Below are 18,715 nucleotides of genomic sequence, written 5' to 3' on the forward strand. Positions count from 1 at the left end.
GATCAGCATCTTCCTCTTGTAGGGCAAGAGATCTACAAATAGAACACATAAATAGTTGAGTGACCAGCTTGTAAAGCAGAAGGGGAGATTACACCTTTGAAGTAATGTCAGTATGAATCTTAATCCTAGCCTTAAGATGGAGAACAGGAGAATGAGTGTTTAGAGATTTAGGGAGTACTTTGTTATTTTAAGGCTACATATCCAAAAAGAGATACTGTTCAACTAGCTACAGGCTTAACACATCTTTCAATCAACCCATGCTAACTTTTAGTTCCAAGCTAACCAAGCTAACAGGTACAACAATCAAGTCTACATCATGCTGATTTTTTGAAAATGGAAAAATATAAGCCATATATAGAAAAAAAAAAATATAGAAAACAAGAGGTCAAGGCACCAAACTCAGTTTCCTCTCTCTTTCCTCATAATGTTGTATTTTCTGCTCTCCAAGGTACAGTAAAAGGCAACAGCTAAATGACTACAATACACAGCATTCTTTGGAGTTGACTGCTACTAGACTTTCTGGTGGCCTAATATCTAAATCAAATATTCCCCCATAATACTTGCACACTTTCCCCAATTCTACAATAGATCACTGAAAAAGCAAATTGGTTCACATTTCAGGTTAGAAGTATTTTAATTCTGTCTAACCTCTGTCCACTCTCTGCTTATACTACCTGTATACAGCGATGGCTACAAATTAACACAAAGGTTCTCAAACAGAAAGGTGCACAAATTACATATATGGTGAGATTTTGAAAAAAATTCCCCATAATGACCACAAGAGATTGTAGTTACTTCTGTTAAGTGACCACATTTAGGGAAAAAAGATGCAAATTACTTAGATGTACTTAGAAAGAGTGAAATCAGACATTTCCAGTTCTCATTAATCAAAAGCTAGATTAGAAGGAACTGTGGGAAAAAAAGTGTACTTACATATAATTTCTAAGATAGACAACAGCGCACAGCATGTAAATATACTGAAAGCATGCTTCCCCTAGGCACACTGTGAAGGCGAAAGTGCGTATCTGTCCTGCTAGGTGGAGTCTGAATACATCAAAAATCAGCAATAAATAACATGAGTCACTAAGATGCAACTACAAATTTTACATAACTTCAATCATAATATCAATCAAGATTTGATTTGAAACCCATCTGGTAGTCAGCATGGGGAAATACTCAAAATACTTAACTATAGACACTTTAAACAGTAACATTTCGTAAGTGTTTTATTGCTACAAACTGGTACATCTTATCACAAAGAGCTACAAGGCATATTATAACACATACTCTATTATACAGAGTGCAATGCAGTCCCCAAAACAGCCACACTCAACAGCACAATTTTTGAAGTTACTCATTCTGTACTAAGAGGTAAATATGATAAGCTTATGCCATACAGCATTTAATATATTTACCCCACAGACCCGCCTTTCTTTTCAACTGATTAGACCAAAAATTATTATTATATCCAACTTTCAATACACACATCAAAAAAATAGGATGCTTAAAAAAATATACAACACAATGTTTTAATCAGCTTTAACAGTCAGTTTGCTATAAAAAGCCCAACTAAAATAGTCTTAATTTCATTTTAAACAAAATCAGAAACACAGAGGAATTATATAAACAAGTTCTCCACGGAATGGAATGCATGCATACGGTGGGGAATCTTCAACGACTTCATTTGAGACTATTAAAAAGTCTTAGCCACTTTAGAGCAGAAATAAAAAGCTGGCCGTTTGCCCCCCCCCCCCCCCAATATATTTTCATTTTCTTGCACTTAGTTTTCTTCAGTGTGGTCTAAAGTGAAGTCAGTTTGTTCTTCAGTTTCTTCTTCCTCTTCTTCCTCCTCTTCTTCCTCACCCTCAACTGGCTCATCAGCTTTGTCCTCCTCTTCCGTCTGCTGCTCCTGAGCCTGATCATTAATTTCAAAAGGATTTTCACCCTGAAGCAGAAGATTGAAAACAAACACTTTGATATTTATTTCAAACATAAAGTAAAATAATACTCATCATTTCAGTGAATGAAAAGGGCAGCCACTAAGAAATGCTATGGTATTTTATACAGCTTTTTAATAGTTTTTTTTTTTCCCCAAGAAAATCAAAGCAGATTTAAAATTAGCAACACCTCATTTTTATGCACACTGGAAATTGGGATCCCAATAAACTGTTTTAATGAAAATAGAAATGGCATTGAGAAAAAGACAAAGTATGCTGCACAGAAACTTCAGTTTAACTTCAACATTCAATAAATTAAAATTACATGGTTAAGTTTCAACATGTTTTTATTAAGAACTACAGCTTATCCTTTTTCTCCCCAATTAAAACCAAATCTGAACAGAAGAGTTTCGGTCCGCTTTTCCTTTTTTACAGGCTTTATTCACTCTGAATAATTCTATCAGAAAGGCAAACTCTTCAGTAAATGAAAAAGAAATCTAGAATTAATTACATTGACTAGCCTGAAATTCATTCCATTGCTGATCTAGAAAAATTATCAAGCAGATTTTTCAAACAGTATTTTAAATACATTGGCATTCTAGTTTCACATTTTCTCTATTTCATAAAATAATTCAGTACAAGACATACCTCAGCTTTCACTTGTTTCAGATATTTAAGAACTATGAATAATCAATAAACAATAAAGAATAACAACATGAAGTATTAGGAGTTTCTTCGCTAAAGCTCCTTTCATGTTCAAACATCTGACAGAGCAAGTCTGATCTGAACATACGACACCAATCACTAACTACACTAGGACTGGGATTTCAAGAACATTATTTAAAAGATGATCCAAAAGAAAAATTGAGTACTAGGCCCCTTGTCCTTTTCTGCTTACTTACAAAAAAGAAACACAAATATTTTTGTGGCCTACAAATCACTGAAAAATTAGAAAGCTATAAAAACATTTAGCAAATGCCACTGTACAAAAACTTGGCTTCACTGTTATTCTAAAAATCAAGAAAAATCATAAAATCAGATTTAAAGAGTAACCCAAAGAAAGCAGAATTCTTTGAGACCACATTATTCCAAGTCCCAGAATAATTTTATGCATACACTTTGTAACGGCCAGCCTACAGCACTTAGATGGTAGTGTCTGTTGAGCCAAATCAACTTCATAGCCTATCAAAGACATAGCTGCCACATATAAAACCCATGAATAAGGTAGTATCTTAAAGAAGTTTAAATTAAGTTTGGCTTTTTTAGAAGTAGATTCTCATAGGTAAGTGTCAAGCATACAGAAAGCTGGTATCATAACTTATCTGAGCCCTATGAAAACAAGAAAACCCCACATCTCAGTTAAAACTTATGCCACTTTTACATGATCCACTATTACTGTCAAGCACCATGGGGCTACAGAACACCAAGGAGTATTTCACTGAATAGGCAGCAATGTCCAATTGAAATACCAAAAATATTTATTAGCTCAGTAAACCATTTCATGAAAAGACACATACGAGTGCCCAAACCAATTCAATTCCAACATCAATGGAAAACATTGTGAAATAAAAAGACTGAGCATCCAAACTTTAATTGAATAAGCATTAGTGCAAGTCCCCAGAATTGTACTCATCTACTTTCCTTTTTGGATAGAAGTGCAAAAGACCTCCTGACTGCAAAGCCTCTAGTGCCATTTTCCTTGGGTTCAGCCAAATATTTTCAATCACATTTGGGTACAGGAACAAGGATTTCCAAAGACAAACAGAAATAAGCTAATTACTGAGTTAAGAATACTCCACCTGGTTAGCTTCAAATACATGCTCATCAGTAGACATTAGAGAAGGAAGACAGGTATATTAAGAGTTTCATATGGCCTAACAGAGAGCATTGTTTCCTACCAAAAGAAAACAAAAGGTGGCCTTTCTCTGTAAATGATTCACAAGGATATCAGAAGCCCTTTTATAGGTCTGATACAAAAGGAAAGATTAAAATCCTCTCGTATCTAGGCTAGGCATAATGATGAACCACAGCTAAAGAACACGCTTCTAAAAGGCCTACTTCCACGCTCCTGCAGACAACTTCTGACCATCCCTGACTCTTGGGGACAAGCTACAGAAACTTGTTACACTCCATTCCTGTGGAGACAGTATGTCGCTTCTGGCTAACCTGGCAGAACTGGATTCAGCACCCTACTTCTGGCTGAACAGATCTCTACACAATAAAAACAAAACAAAAAAATTAAAGTTGCTTTCCCCAAATTTTTTTTCAGAGAAAAATGCATTTTTCAAGTTCTCAAACTAAGGAAAAAGTTACTGCCCTCAAGGGGAAGATCCTAACGACTGCACTGTTTTCCAGTGATGTAGCGTCAAGAGGCATCCAGCACAGCACACAGAGCCAATTTTGACACTAGCTGATTTTGACAGCCACACATCTTCCCATATGGCTTTAAAAAACAAAACAAACAAAAAACCACCAGAAAACAAGAACACAGGCACACCACTGAACTGCTGCAGAAAGACTTTATAATGCCTACAGAGCATAAAAACACAAGCAGGTAAGTAGTTTATTCTCAAGAGATGCATTCTTTGGGTTCCTTGCTTCTAGAATACTTAAATTGCAGAGAAAGCTTAAGACTGTGAACCAGTATTTACAACCAAAGCTTCAGGATTCAGATGTCCCCAGAAACCACTCTCTATATCTGTTTATAACAGGTCTCACAAACCTGACCCAAAAAGATACCAAAGTCTGCCTACCTAAATGGTAAACTGTAGAATGCCTTTCACTAATACACATGATCAAACAGTCCTGGGATATAGCGATAGAAAATCCCAACCTCTATGATGCTTCTCTTGAGCAACATCCAAGCAGCTTTTAATCACAGACATCATTCCATCTAGGAAGTTCTAAATGGTCCAAAATTAGAGATAGTCATGACTTCATCAAGTGCTAACTTTTTGCCTGAGAAACAAGATGGTCTTTTTTTCCCCCTCCTTATTATAAAGGGACTTGCTACAGGTTCATAAAGCTTCTAAAGATGATCGTTTCAGAGTGGCCTGCAGGTGGGTTGTGGTGGATTTCCCCCCTCTTTACAATATGGATGTAGGAGAAGGAGAAAAGAACTTCAAAAAAGCATACAAAGAGTACATTGAAAGCATAAAAAGGTACCACACAAGACCAACACTGGGGAAACAGAGGGCTCTTTAAAAGAATGGCCAAGGTAAGAAACAATCCTTTCAAGGTTCTTTGATTAAAATATCTATGATGAAGATACCAAACGAGATTAAGAGGAAAGGTTCCTTGTATGCAAAGGACAGGACGCAAACAATATGCTGTTAATTTAAGCACTGAATTGGATTTTCAAATATAGGAATTGAAAAAAATCATGGAATAAGATAGCGTAAAAGATGATCACCAGCACCATTAGGATCATAAAGATCACGTGCAAGTTTTGACAACTTGAAACCTCAGTTCTGGTACAGTAATTTTCTGGAAACTGAATGGAGAAATTTCCAACAATGCAAACATCAGCTCCAAAGCAGCAGCAGCACAGAGAACAGAAGAAGCACTTCGTGACAGAAGACACGACAGAGAAAACGATAGTCCTAACAGTGGGGTCCAGCATAAGACTGGAAGAACAGTACACATGACAGAGTTATTCCAATACTAACAGATCCAAGGAAGCTGCATTAGTAAATTAAGAAGGCCACCTTTAAGAAATGCTATTCTCAATTATGATTCTTGTTGCTCTCATCATCAGCTGTGGCACTAACAACCGCTGTCAAGCCCTATCTGGACCTTTGTTTTTCCATTTCTGTTCATAACTCTAGTCACTGACCAGAAGCGTAACAAAGATCAGACCCTTTATAAAACACCAGGAGCTCTTCTAAAGCCACATAATCTAATTTACTGAACCTGTCTTCCATGGATCTGGGACATTAATTGCAAATGGCTTGAAACAAACAAAAAACCCCCACAAAAAACCCCCACGGAACACATGAGGGATTATCTTAGGCTAACTCTGTACAGATCCTTCCATTTTCAGTGGACACCACAGGCACCTTTACCATGCTAAAAAAAAAAATTAAAAAAATAGCTTAACTCTGAAAATTACCAGGGGTGATTTAACCTTTATACCTTTGCTACAGCTGATGTGTCCAAGCTTATGGAACTAGCTGAAAGATTCAAGTTCAAGTATGCATGCTTGTTTAGCATGTACAGGTAAACAATACAAAGTCTGCATTTATTTCTTAAAAAGAAGATTTTGCTGTGAAATTTGAAAATCTGAAACTGAGTTCATAATTAAATGGTTAAAAATGAAAATATTTGGAAGTGTTTACAGCCAAAAAAAAATTTCTTTCTGCTTTCCTTTTCACAGTGCGAACTAGAAACATGTAGTTAAAGTTTACCATGCAAAAAAAAAATTAAAAAAATAGCTTAACTCTGAAAATTACCAGGGGTGATTTAACCTTTATACCTTTGCTACAGCTGATGTGTCCAAGCTTATGGAACTAGCTGAAAGATTCAAGTTCAAGTATGCATGCTTGTTTAGCATGTACAGGTAAACAATACAAAGTCTGCATTTATTTCTTAAAAAGAAGATTTTGCTGTGAAATTTGAAAATCTGAAACTGAGTTCATAATTAAATGGTTAAAAATGAAAATATTTGGAAGTGTTTACAGCCAAAAAAAAATTTCTTTCTGCTTTCCTTTTCACAGTGCGAACTAGAAACATGTAGTTAAAGAAAAATGGAAGTCGAGTATTTGTATAATGACACATTTGAAGCTGTAAGTTTGTTTAAAATGGATGCATCTATTTGCTTTCTTTCCCTTCGCACATACAGCAAACAACCTGTGGAGCAGTCTCTAGTTGGAGAGAAGATTAAATCAAAGGGCAAAAGAGATTTTCCATTAAGCATTGGGTAGAGGAGCAAGTCACAGATAGAATGGCATTTTACTCAAAAGAAGTGGCCGGCATGTCCCAAATAAAACAGCAGTTGTTATTGCTTGTCAGTTAGCTTACTCCAGACCGAAGTCATGATCCACTCCCTCATTTTCAGTCAAACATCAACCAGAGCCTTCAACCTTGAAAAGTCTTCTACAGTACAACACGCAGCAAATACCCTCAAAACTGATCACCTGCTACCAGGTGTCAGCCAGCCAATCAACCCAAATTACATTAAATTGTCATCCTCCAAGCAATTACTCAGTAGCTCCATGGGGCAATTGAAACGGCTTAAGCAGAATTTTTCACACAAAACCACAATGGGGGAAGGTGGGTCCCAAATACCGGTTGTGGTAGGTGGATGACTACTACTCTCGGCAGGGTTCTTGAAGGCAGTACTGGCCTCAACAGAAAAAGAACTTTCCCTAATTCAACTCTATTTAGGATATGCACCTCTAGGCCACACATTAAAAGAGCAAGCTTCCCAATATGCACAGAGAAATCCAGCAGTGTAACAGAAAAGAAAAAGAAATAATCTTTTCTCTTTTTTGCTGATGTCAAACTGTATCAATAGGGAGGCATAAAAATCAGGAGTTGCTGATCTGCAGTTTTATTCTCCTTTTGTCAAAGGCATTTGTGACATTGATGACCTGCCTTTGCAACTTGGTACAAATCTATGCAACAGCCTCACAGGTCTTCCCTGCTCTGAATTTCCTCCTTCCACGCTGCCTATGCAGGATAGACAACATTTTCTAAAACAATGTTGGGCTTGGGTTTTGGGGGTTTTTTTTGTTTGTTTGGGGGTTTGGGTTTTTTTGGTTGGGGGGTGGGGAGGGGTGTTTCCCCAAGCCAGTCTGCCCTTCATCTCAAAGCCAGCTATTTTTGGCTGTAACAAGGATTTCCCACTCTCCTTGAAGACTGCAAGCACCAAATGCATGCATCACATGCTCCGATTCATCACATGCTATGTAATAAAACTGGACTCCTTCAGTCTGCAGTTGATTATACATTTGGATAAGGATGAGAGGGATTTGCATAACCAGAAGCCAGATATATCTCACTGAGCAGGTGCTGCTGGAAGTGTGTTAAGTTCAATCCACCCCAGGAAATACCAGTGCTAGGCATGCTGAAAATGTCAGTGGTCTCCTTGCGAAGACGATCTTGCAAATTTTATCTTTGCAAATTTCCATTCCCCCTTTTACCAATCCCCCACTACAAATCTATGCAACAGCCTCACAGGTCTTCCCTGCTCTGAATTTCCTCCTTCCACGCTGCCTATGCAGGATAGACAACATTTTCTAAAACAATGTTGGGCTTGGGTTTTGGGGGTTTTTTTTGTTTGTTTGGGGGGTTTGGGGTTTTGGGTTGGGGGGTGGGGAGGGGTGTTTCCCCAGGCCAGTCTGCCCTTCATCTCAAAGCCAGCTATTTTTGGCTGTAACAAGGATTTCCCACTCTCCTTGAAGACTGCAAGCACCAAATGCATGCATCACATGCTCCGATTCATCACATGCTATGTAATAAAACTGGACTCCTTCAGTCTGCAGTTGATTATACATTTGGATAAGGATGAGAGGGATTTGCATAACCAGAAGCCAGATATATCTCACTGAGCAGGTGCTGCTGGAAGTGTGTTAAGTTCAATCCACCCCAGGAAATACCAGTGCTAGGCATGCTGAAAATGTCAGTGGTCTCCTTGCGAAGACGATCTTGCAAATTTTATCTTTGCAAATTTCCATTCCCCCTTTTACCAATCCCCCACTAGGGGGGCTGTACGGGACAATGCACACGCATACCAGGCCATAAAGAACACCAGAACAGACGGCTGGAAATACAGGCAGATATTTCAGGCTGTGGTATCTGGTCATTTGCTACCTTTTCTTAACAGATATAGAACAGATGTCTGAAACAGATTCATGCACACAACCATACATAATTTTGCAGGACATGACTAATTTGACATTCTAAATCACAATTAACTTCTGCATTGGCTCATACCTTGCCATATTTCTGCAACACAATATTGCTTCGTCTGAAAGAGTCTATTGTTCAGGCACAGACAAAATTATAAACCAATTGAAAGTAACTACCAGAAATAGCCCACAATGCTACTACAGAAAAAGTCACTTCACTGGCCCAGAAGAAAAAAAAAAAAAAAGCCAAACCACACAAAACATTTTGCTAAAATGAATTCACATATGTTTCTCAGGCCATGTATCTGCAAGATAGGCTACCGTGCCTTTTAAATTCTCTGATCACAACTACTGTTGTAAGCTTTCATTTTTTGTATGCTGCCATGAATCCTAGAAATTCTGTGGAATAAACGTAGCTAAGTAGTGTGTGCACTGTACTTCAGTACAAAGCCTTTGCTTCTAAAACGTAAAGATTGACTCATTTGTGAAGTGTTTTGTGCTCTACAGTTAGTATTACGTATAGAGTTAAAGACACTGCTGATGCTTTCCTAAAGCCTGATTTTTTTTTTATAAGAGCATTTAATTAAAAACTGACTAGATACATATAAATGGTAGACAAAACCCAAAAGCTGGTAAATCTGAAGGTGGTAATCTTTTCTGCAAACGAAGTTATCTGAGACAATTATCTGAGACTGGCAAAATACATTAAAAGTATATTCAATCTGTGAGCTACCTAGAAAGCAGAAACAGAAGACAGAGCACTGAAGTTAAACTCCATCAGCATGGAGGAAATAGAGGTATAGCAAACGTTACAGATGACATTTTTTCCATTTGCATCTTACCTTCACATACAGCTCGTATCGTGCCTTGACTATTGGATTATTCAAGATACTAGTGGCAGTAAGAACACTCTCCCTTTTTATTTGTTCTCTGTAGGCCTAGGAAACAAATTTTACAGTGAGTAATCATCATACATCTAATTCCAACTGTCACACAAATTTGAATTCATGGTCGGTTTCTGTACGGAAAATAATGAACATATTGCACCATGAAATGCTCATTATTAGCATTTAAGTCCAAACCACATAATAAGCTCAGTTAAGCCTGGTAGTATTTATAGCTTGTTGCTTTAGCTCGATCAAAAGATATATTCACATCTTGCTTATATAATGAACTACAACCATGCACCTGTCTACAACCAGTTACCTGTTCTCATCTACAGATAACATGCATGCTTTTCCATCACAGCCTAACATATTGTTGAAGATGTCCCTGCTTATTTGTGGGAGGGGGCGGGTGGGGTGGTGGTGTTGAACTAGATGACCTTTAAAGGTCCCTTCCAACCCAAACCATATGATTCTACGATATTCCATAATCACAGAAGCTCATATATAAACAAAACATTACTTTGGCAATCTTGCTTACTATGACAACTGATTTTTTTCCACTCATGTTACTCTTTGAGCCCTTCTACCAATCTTAAAAGTGTGTCATTATAAATTGTAACAGGGACCAATTCCACTCTACTGCCAATTCTAAACTGCTCTCACTTTTCTTCAAATTAAAAAGATAATAGCCAAGCAAAACAAAGACACCAGGCTTGTTATCTTGCTGGAAACATATGTATTATGTTTTGCAATTTGAATAACAAAAATCTTTCCAACGCGTAATGGCAGTAAAAAAAGATTCCAGTAAAACAAAAAAATCATTCCTAGAAAAAAAAAAAAAAGTCATTCCTAGTAACCTTCTCAGGACTTACTACTGTCAGCTATTAAGCACACCAACATTTCATTAATTGGGGGTGCTTAAGCGCTGGCTACTTCATGAGACGTTATGTTTACAAAGTGTAACAAGGACATTTGAGCTTTCTAGAGAACAAGTAATACCAACAAGAACTTAGAAATTACTTGCACCGAGTACCATAACACTTCTCACCTGCTATGAGATTATGCTTGCTTTTTTTTTTTTTTAAATATTATGTCATATCTTACTTGTTTTCCTTTTGTGTGATCAGGAGATTTTAAGTGCTGCTGAACAGAACTGTGTAATGCGGGAACATACACACTGCAAGCACTGCAGTGAACAGTCTCAACTTTCATCATATGGTCATCAGCAGTAACCCCTGCCAAAGAAGATGCAACAAATCATTAACACAAAATGTGTTGTTCTAGGGAAATGGAAGAGGGGATTGGTTGTTTTATACCAGAAAATCAGAGCTCTGAGTTCTTAAACATCTCAAACTGAACCACAGGGAAGTATTCACCCAAATTCAGGCATCAAAATTAGGCTCTCTGAAGGCAATGTTGAAGAAGGATGTTTTTCACTTGGATACTCCAACTCCTTTTCTCCACAGACTATATATAGAGACCCAGGCAATTATGTTTGCTGCCTGAGGTTATGATACATGAACACCTACCTGCCTAAATAGAGGGAAATAAAAATGATACAACAATCAAATTGAACTATTTAATGTACAAAAATGCCATCTCTTTAAAATCAAGAGTAACTAATATCCTTAATAATACATATTTTGATACAAGAAACAAACAAAGCTTCACCAAAGCAGTTGGATTTACCTTACTCCTCATAAGAACAACTAATTTATTCCCTTGCCTCCCCTCACCACCAGGAAGAAGCACATGAATCTAATTCCTCTTGCAAATTTAAATATTAGCTTGCCAACAGAACATTCCGATCACAAAGGCAAACAGGCCCTCCAGTACTTAAGGAAAGTACACAAAAAGAATTCGGGATATTCTTAAGATGTTGGCTATATCCGTTTTTAAGTAGCTTTTAGCATTTAAATGTGAATTAAGGTAATATCGAAATACAGTTATTGCCTAAAGTAAAGGTACTCAAAAGATGTCACCTCTGGCTCTAGCACATCTTTTGAAAGTCCTCAAGCAAAGGATGCAGTGGAAGGATATGGCACAGCAAGGCAGAGACACACAAAATGCTCCAGAAAACTGCCTGTAGGGCAGCCAAGGGGAAAAAATATTCAGGGCAAGATGCATCTTGGGTAGCCAAGAAAGTGCTCAAACTCCTCCTTTTGTCAGCGTCCCTCAAAACCACAGCAACTATCCCTTACATTATCTAGATCCTTGCCATCATATTTGGCCATTATCACCTTACTGCTTTATTACATGCTCTCTTTCAATCTATCTGCATCCACCTGTTGCCACTCCTCACGCATTATACTGAGCAGGACTGTGGCAAAGCCCACATAATTCTGTTTTTCAAGTACCTAGCACAATGTTCTCTTACTTTCTGACAAGGCTACCTGAATAGCAAACATAAATAAGGTTTGCTATCTCCCACTGTGCTTACATGCCACATTATATCAGAAATGAAGCAAGGAATCCCAACCAGGTACAGAAAAGGTGTGAAAACTAATCATTTTAATCCAAACATTTTATCAGATTCAAAGAATGAAAGGAGAAAAGGACAAGCAGAGCTCCACGGTATGCACTTTCACATAAAAAGCATTACTCACCTTCCATTATATCTTTTTCAGCAGCTTGAGCATTTTCCGTTTGGTTACTTGTCTGTTGCTTACGCATAGCTGTCTTCTTGAATTTATTCACCATACACTCCTACAGAGAATCAGAAAAAAAAAAACTAATACACTTGTTGTCCGATTGTTTATATACCAATAGGCACCTATATTTAAAATATTACTCAGACTAGCTCTGTAATAAATAGCAATTAATTGTTGTTCCTTCTTAAGGCAGTACTTTTAATTGTAGAAGTAACTATTTTACAGACTCTGAATTTGTTTCAACTTTTAGTAATATGTGCTGTGTCAAGTCATCTGCAAAAGAAGTAACGATGATAAATTAAGCATATTTTGAAGACAAATGGTAAACTGTAACTACATTCTAATGTAAAAGTATTATATAAATCAAAAAATCAGTTGTCTTACATGAAGAAATTCCATCACTACTTTGTCAAATTTGGTTTGCTTCTGGATATGATCCAATGTTTCCTGGTGAGCTGCACTCTCCAGATGTGACTCAATTTCTTTTTCTTCAAATGTTCGAAACTTGCAAAATGAGCAAGTAAATGCCATTCTATCAAGAGAAATACATTAAATAATATTACCATTAAAGAAACATTCTTCCCTCTCTCCGCAAGACTATGAGGACTTGACAAATCTAATCAGAAAAGGAATGGGAAAAGTGTTCTATGAAGAAGCCTAAGTGAAAAAGAAAAAAGAAAAAAAAATCCAGTATTTTACCATTATGAAGGGTAACTGCTACAAGAACCAAATATAAATCAGGCCAGTCTCAGAGTAATGAATTATCTATGCAGAAGATGAAGACTGCTGAAATCAGAAGCTAGCCGTTTAAAAGCCACATAATTCTGAGTATATCTATCACAGCTTTCTAGTTTGTGTCACCTTTTGTAGTACTTCTCACAGTCAAGCCAGTCCACGATTTCCTAACTACAAATAGTCAGAAGAATTCATTTAAAGCTCATTTTCCATACAAAAACTATACAATCTTTATAAGGAAACAAGGCCTCCTCAGTACAATGAAGAAAAGGCACTAATGCTATGATCATATACTGCACTGACATAGAACAGTTTTGTAGAGTGCTGGCCACTAGCCCGCTTGGCTGTGGCAAGACTAAGAAAAGTTACAGAACTATCCACTTATTTTTGCTACAAAATAGCTCACCGTACACAGAAATTGACTTTAGTCTGGTTTTGTAACAGCTTATTAAGTCAGCATGAATATATATTTAACTGAAATATATACTTCAGAAGCAGTACCATTCTATGCTGCTTCTCAAGTGTGCACTGATGCACCTGTGGAGAAGAAGGGGTTAGGAAATTTTCTGATACAGCAGAGGTCCAGTGAAACATCCAGTCTTCTAAGCCACAGGATTTGGGTGCTGGGTTTTGGTTTGAGTTTTTTTGGTTTGGGTTAGTTTTTTTGGTTTTGTTTTGGGGGTGAGGGGATTTGGGGGTGGCAGGTTTTTTGGTCATTTCTTACTTGCGTTTTATTTTCCTAAAATCAGTCCAATGGGTCTTTCAGGAAAGAAGACATGTTCTTACAGAAGGATAAAAGGGAAGAAAAAACACTGCACACGAGACAGAAGTTATAGCACAAACCTGTATCCATCACCGTATTTTTCACTGTTTTTTTCCCTTCTACGCCTTTGCTTCTCTCTTCTGGCCTCAATTCGCCGCTTTTCTTCTTCCTCACTTTTAACTTCTCCTTTGCCATCTTAACATACAGTAGAAGGATTTTAAAATGTTATGTTCCAAAAAAAAAAAAAAAGAAAAAAAAGAAAAAAAAAGTAAAAGTATGTCTTCCCTGTCTCCTCCACAAACACCTCAAAATGCAGAGAAAGACCCTATACCAAAGTGGTTCAATGGCTTCTTTAAATGCCATAGAAGATTTGCTTTGTTTTCCTCCTCTAAAGACAACCAATTTAAACATTTGCTTCCAACAATGCAAACTTAGTAGTTTAGGGGTTACGCTCTAGATTACACTCATAAAAGTAAGGAAATTCAGAGTTAAAAGTAAACCCCACCCTGTTATGCCTAGTTATTAAAGGCCTCTTCAAGTAAGCGACCAAGGAAGGGAACTGGTGGTGCATGGGAAGAAACACATTATTTAAAACTCTCCATGGTTTTAGAGCACCATTACTACATAAAAAGAAAGTATCTAAAGCTCTTCTGCTGAAAAGGTAGTTTCCAAAACCAAAAGCAAAGGTTCTCATAAAGGAGACATGGCAGTGTTTCATTAAGGTATGGTACTCAACCCAACAACTTTATTATTTTCCCCCACTAGACTGCACTTGATTTCACAGAAAAACGTTCCAAAGATTTTCAGCTGAAGAAATAAACCAGTGAAGGAAGAACCAGCTGGGGGTCAGGGGGGGGGGGAACCCGGAACCCACACACAACAAAAACCCAACCAAACCTTCAAAGAACTTCATTAAATTATCACCTGGCATGTAAGTAAGAGTGCAACCAAATAAATGACTAGAAAGTAGTTATGCAACATGAAAGACTTCTAAGGACATTGACTTTCTGCATAAGTGTACTTATGTTTGCCTTTCCTATGTCTGCTTTAAAAGCCTATGAACAAAGGGAAATAATTAGAATATTATTCAGTGAGTAGTTTTAGAGCAGGAAAAAGAGGATCACTTAGTTTTCTTTTGCAGTTCAACCTTAGGAGAGAGGTCAGTCTCCATGAAATCCACCTCCATCCAAACAGCAACAGAAAGGAACATACAGCAGCATAATGAAAAAAAAAAAAAAAAAATAAGACTTGCAAAAAGCTCTGTGGGTCTAGAAGTGTCACTGAGTACTGAAAACATTTCCACTGACTATGAACTTACACTTCATTCCTGATTACCCCAAGGTTTTTCATTTTGTAGCAGAGTTTCAAAAATTACTCTGATCCGGAGAGGAGAAAAACTCCTATCCAAAAGATTATTTTTTTTAAATTCGATTTGAAAACAAAAAACTACCCCCCACCCACAGAGGCAATTCCCATTACTGATCTCAGGATTTAAATTTCACTTAGTGCCTTACCACCAACCCTGGAAACGTGCAAAGGATCACTTGTTTTACTGCTGTAAAAATCATCTAGTATGACATTCTGTGGAGTGAACCAGCCTATATCTTACCCCTCAAGCTCAGAAATTTAAGTGTCCGTCCTGTAACAAGCTGGGGAATGGAAGCCTGAATCTACATATAAACTGGGACTCCCCAGTGGGGCTCCCACTTTCCTTCAGTGCACTTACACAAACTTTAAAAAATGAAAACCCACACAATTAAAAAAATTTTAAAAAAAATTAAAAATTACTACTATTTCAAGAAAAGAAACTCTAATCAGTTGGCTGCAAACTTCCAGCACTCCTTACCATCAGATTAGACTACATACGCAACAGGGCAGCACATAAGGGAAAGGGGACTAAAAATAGTTTCAGCCTTAACACTGGATTTCTTTGTGTATATGTTTGAAATCACTATAGTTAATACACACTTTAACTGATTTTATGTAAACTAATAATTAACCTGTTTCATTAAGACTGCACATGACAGACGACGTGTTCTTGAGAGCAGCTCTCTGAGTTAACTAAATCCACTTATAAAAGTGACTCACCTAGGATTTAAGGGTGAGGTTGATCAGCTAGTGGGATAAATAATAGGCTACGGGTGAGGAACCGGTGGGATAAACAACATTTAAGCAATGGAATGGCAGTAAGTATAGAAGACCACTTGCATTAATTTCACAAAAATTAAAACAAGTCAAACAACAACAACATACAGAGATGACGGAAAGCAGAGAGACAATAAGCATATAAAGAACAAAACAAGTGATGGATGGATGGTACAATCATCTTCTCCATGGCCTAAATTTATACACTCTTTAAAAATAAGAGTCACACTACTCAATAACTATCAGAGGTCATACATACAGGCTTACTAAATCTATTCACTCAAAGTCACACAAATACAATACCTACAATACCTTACCTGACAAAGCAAACTGACTTACCTCCAAAAGTCTGATATCCAAGATCGTAAGCATCTCTTGTAAAGTCTTCATATATAACAACTGCACCACTTGTGTCCACTTCAATTTCCTAATAAAGTCAAAGCCATCAATTTTGTAAGAAAAAACCCAACAAAACAATGCCATTCTAAATCCAGAAAAAGACAGTGCAAATTACTTTATTTCCAATAATCTCTTACTTGCTATTTTTATCAAATGTGACAATGGAAGAAAGCAAATTGACTATCTAGTTAGACTCAGTGTACAAATATTTCAAGCCATGAGTTTCTCCTTAATGCCTTTAAGTCTTTGTGAATTAGTTGCACAACCAAAATTCTCGCTGCCTTCCACATAAATATTCTGACTTCCAATTCAGACTTTTAAATATTTAGTTGAGAATATGTTAGTACCTCCACTCAAAAAGGAAAATATCATTCCAGTCTTTCAACATGGAACCAAGATATATATATACAGGCTTCGCTTACTAATCACATTCTTTCGTATTGTTGCAACTGATCTTTCTGTAGGTGGGAACTAATCCTTGTACCCTATCAGAGAACACCTGTTAACTCTGGTTCTTTTTTTATTTACCCTCTCTCCTTGATGTGTCTTAGGTCTTATCCGTTCTTCCTCACTGCTGTTTAGTAATCTCCCTGTCATTTTGTACTAAATTTCTCAACGCACCCAAGAAGGTCATAGGTGTATGAATTCAAGCTGACTACCTATGACAACATGAGAAGTGTTCATATGACAGCTCTCCATGTGTTACAAGAATAGGTAGGGTCTACAAATACACTTTAAAATTCATTTTCCAGGCTACCTGCACAAGCTATATCTTTCACTCAAAATCAGTAAGATTTCAGGCTGCCACCAAAATAAGACAGTTTTAGATAAAGTGAAGAAAAACAATTAAGTTTAGAAAAACTTATATAGTTAAGTGCTTAATTTTTATAACCCTAGCTTAATAATTATTCATCTTAAGGTATACTGTACAAACTTCTGAAAGAATCACAACCATTTTCCAATTCTGCGAATCTTTACCTCTATAGTAGAATCCTGGAAAGATGTCTTCATGTCTATAAACATAAAATGAGGAAGAAATAAATAATGCAAAAGTGCTGTCACTGTCAATTCATTTTAAGGCAGTAAGATATTTAGGAAAAAAAATTCAGCTTGTTATGCAGCTAGGACAGTCTACATCTACAATTTATCATATTTTAGTAATAATACTAAATGTAAAATCAGTTATCCTTAGCAATATAAACTAAATAGTCTTCTAGAAGCAATCACCTGGATCTAACTCCACAAAACAAGAAAGTCAAGACTGAAAGGACAATATAGTTTTGAGATATATTTTCATACATATGTTGTATACCGATTGCATCCAATTTTCTGTTAGTTGTTACCCACTTTTTAGTTTTCAACTACATGATATTGCTTAGAGCACCTTTCAGTTCAAGTCTCAGAAAATTGTATTAAGCCACCCAACAGTTTCCTCCCCCCAATCTCGGAGCCACAGGACACGTTGATTAAAAGTGCATTCTAGCAGGCACTATGTACTCCACTTCTTAAAGTAACTTCAGTATCATGTAGTACATTGGTCCTCAGATTGTGGAAATCAGTGAGGGGCAACAGGTAATAAACTAGAAGTGCTCTGTCTGAAGGTAGTTTAGAAGAGGAGAACCTACAAAAGTGCTGAAAGAAGAGCTAAGAGGCAGACCTTTGAGATGCAAGTCTTTGATATACCTGGATGTGTATTTTACAGACCCATTTCATCACAACAAAGCTGGTGAGTCCAGCAATAACGTTCCCTATACAAAAGGCAGAGGAACATGTTCTATATACCCAGTGCCTGAAATTTTTACAGTACTCTTGAAGTTAAAGGAACAGTTTTGTAGTACACAGTAGTGTAACTAGAATTACAAAAATCAAAAATAAAATTTTCACGTGGAAGTTTCTGCCAAGTCTGTGCATTTACCTTGCAAGCTTTGAGCTAAAGTAATTTTAAACATTTTTCAGGTGTGATTTGAAACCAAACTATATAAAACACTGCAGATCTAAATCACTGAGGAAATTACAAGCACAAAAAACTAAAATTTGACTGCTGTACATGCCATTTGTAATATTTAATACTCAAGTTTACATTCCCCCAAAGCAAGTAATTTATTCAAACCTCATTAGTGATTTTTTCTCCAGCTTTAAGTATCAAAATTATTAGAGTTGTAGGACATCTTTAGGTAAGTTAAACAAACCAATCACCACTAATACCGTGGTACCGGCCGCACCTCAAATACTGTGTTCAGTTTTGGGCCCCTCACTACAAGAAGGTCATTGAGATGCTGGAGCGTGTCCAGAGAAGGGCAACGAGGCTGGTGAAGGGTCTGGAGAACAAGTCTTATGAGGAGCGGCT

At 37.0% G+C, this 18,715-nt stretch overlaps 1 protein-coding gene across 1 annotated transcript in view; it reads right to left on the bottom strand.

Moving 5' to 3' along the window:
- Positions 1-1,208: 1,208 nt before the first annotated feature.
- ZNF326 (zinc finger protein 326) overlaps positions 1,209-18,715 on the bottom strand; it is a 30,215-nt gene continuing 12,708 nt past the window's right edge. The window contains 8 exon segments of the mRNA XM_009273889.1: positions 1,209-1,945; positions 9,631-9,726; positions 10,780-10,910; positions 12,282-12,381; positions 12,711-12,858; positions 13,905-14,019; positions 16,309-16,396; positions 17,347-17,381. Of these exon segments, the coding sequence (XP_009272164.1) occupies positions 1,781-1,945; positions 9,631-9,726; positions 10,780-10,910; positions 12,282-12,381; positions 12,711-12,858; positions 13,905-14,019; positions 16,309-16,396; positions 17,347-17,381 (878 nt within the window). The 3' untranslated portion in view covers positions 1,209-1,780.

Source organism: Aptenodytes forsteri, unplaced genomic scaffold (genome assembly GCF_000699145.1).
Source record: "Aptenodytes forsteri isolate BGI_AS27 unplaced genomic scaffold, ASM69914v1 Scaffold59, whole genome shotgun sequence".
Taxonomy (NCBI): Eukaryota; Metazoa; Chordata; class Aves; order Sphenisciformes; family Spheniscidae; genus Aptenodytes; species Aptenodytes forsteri.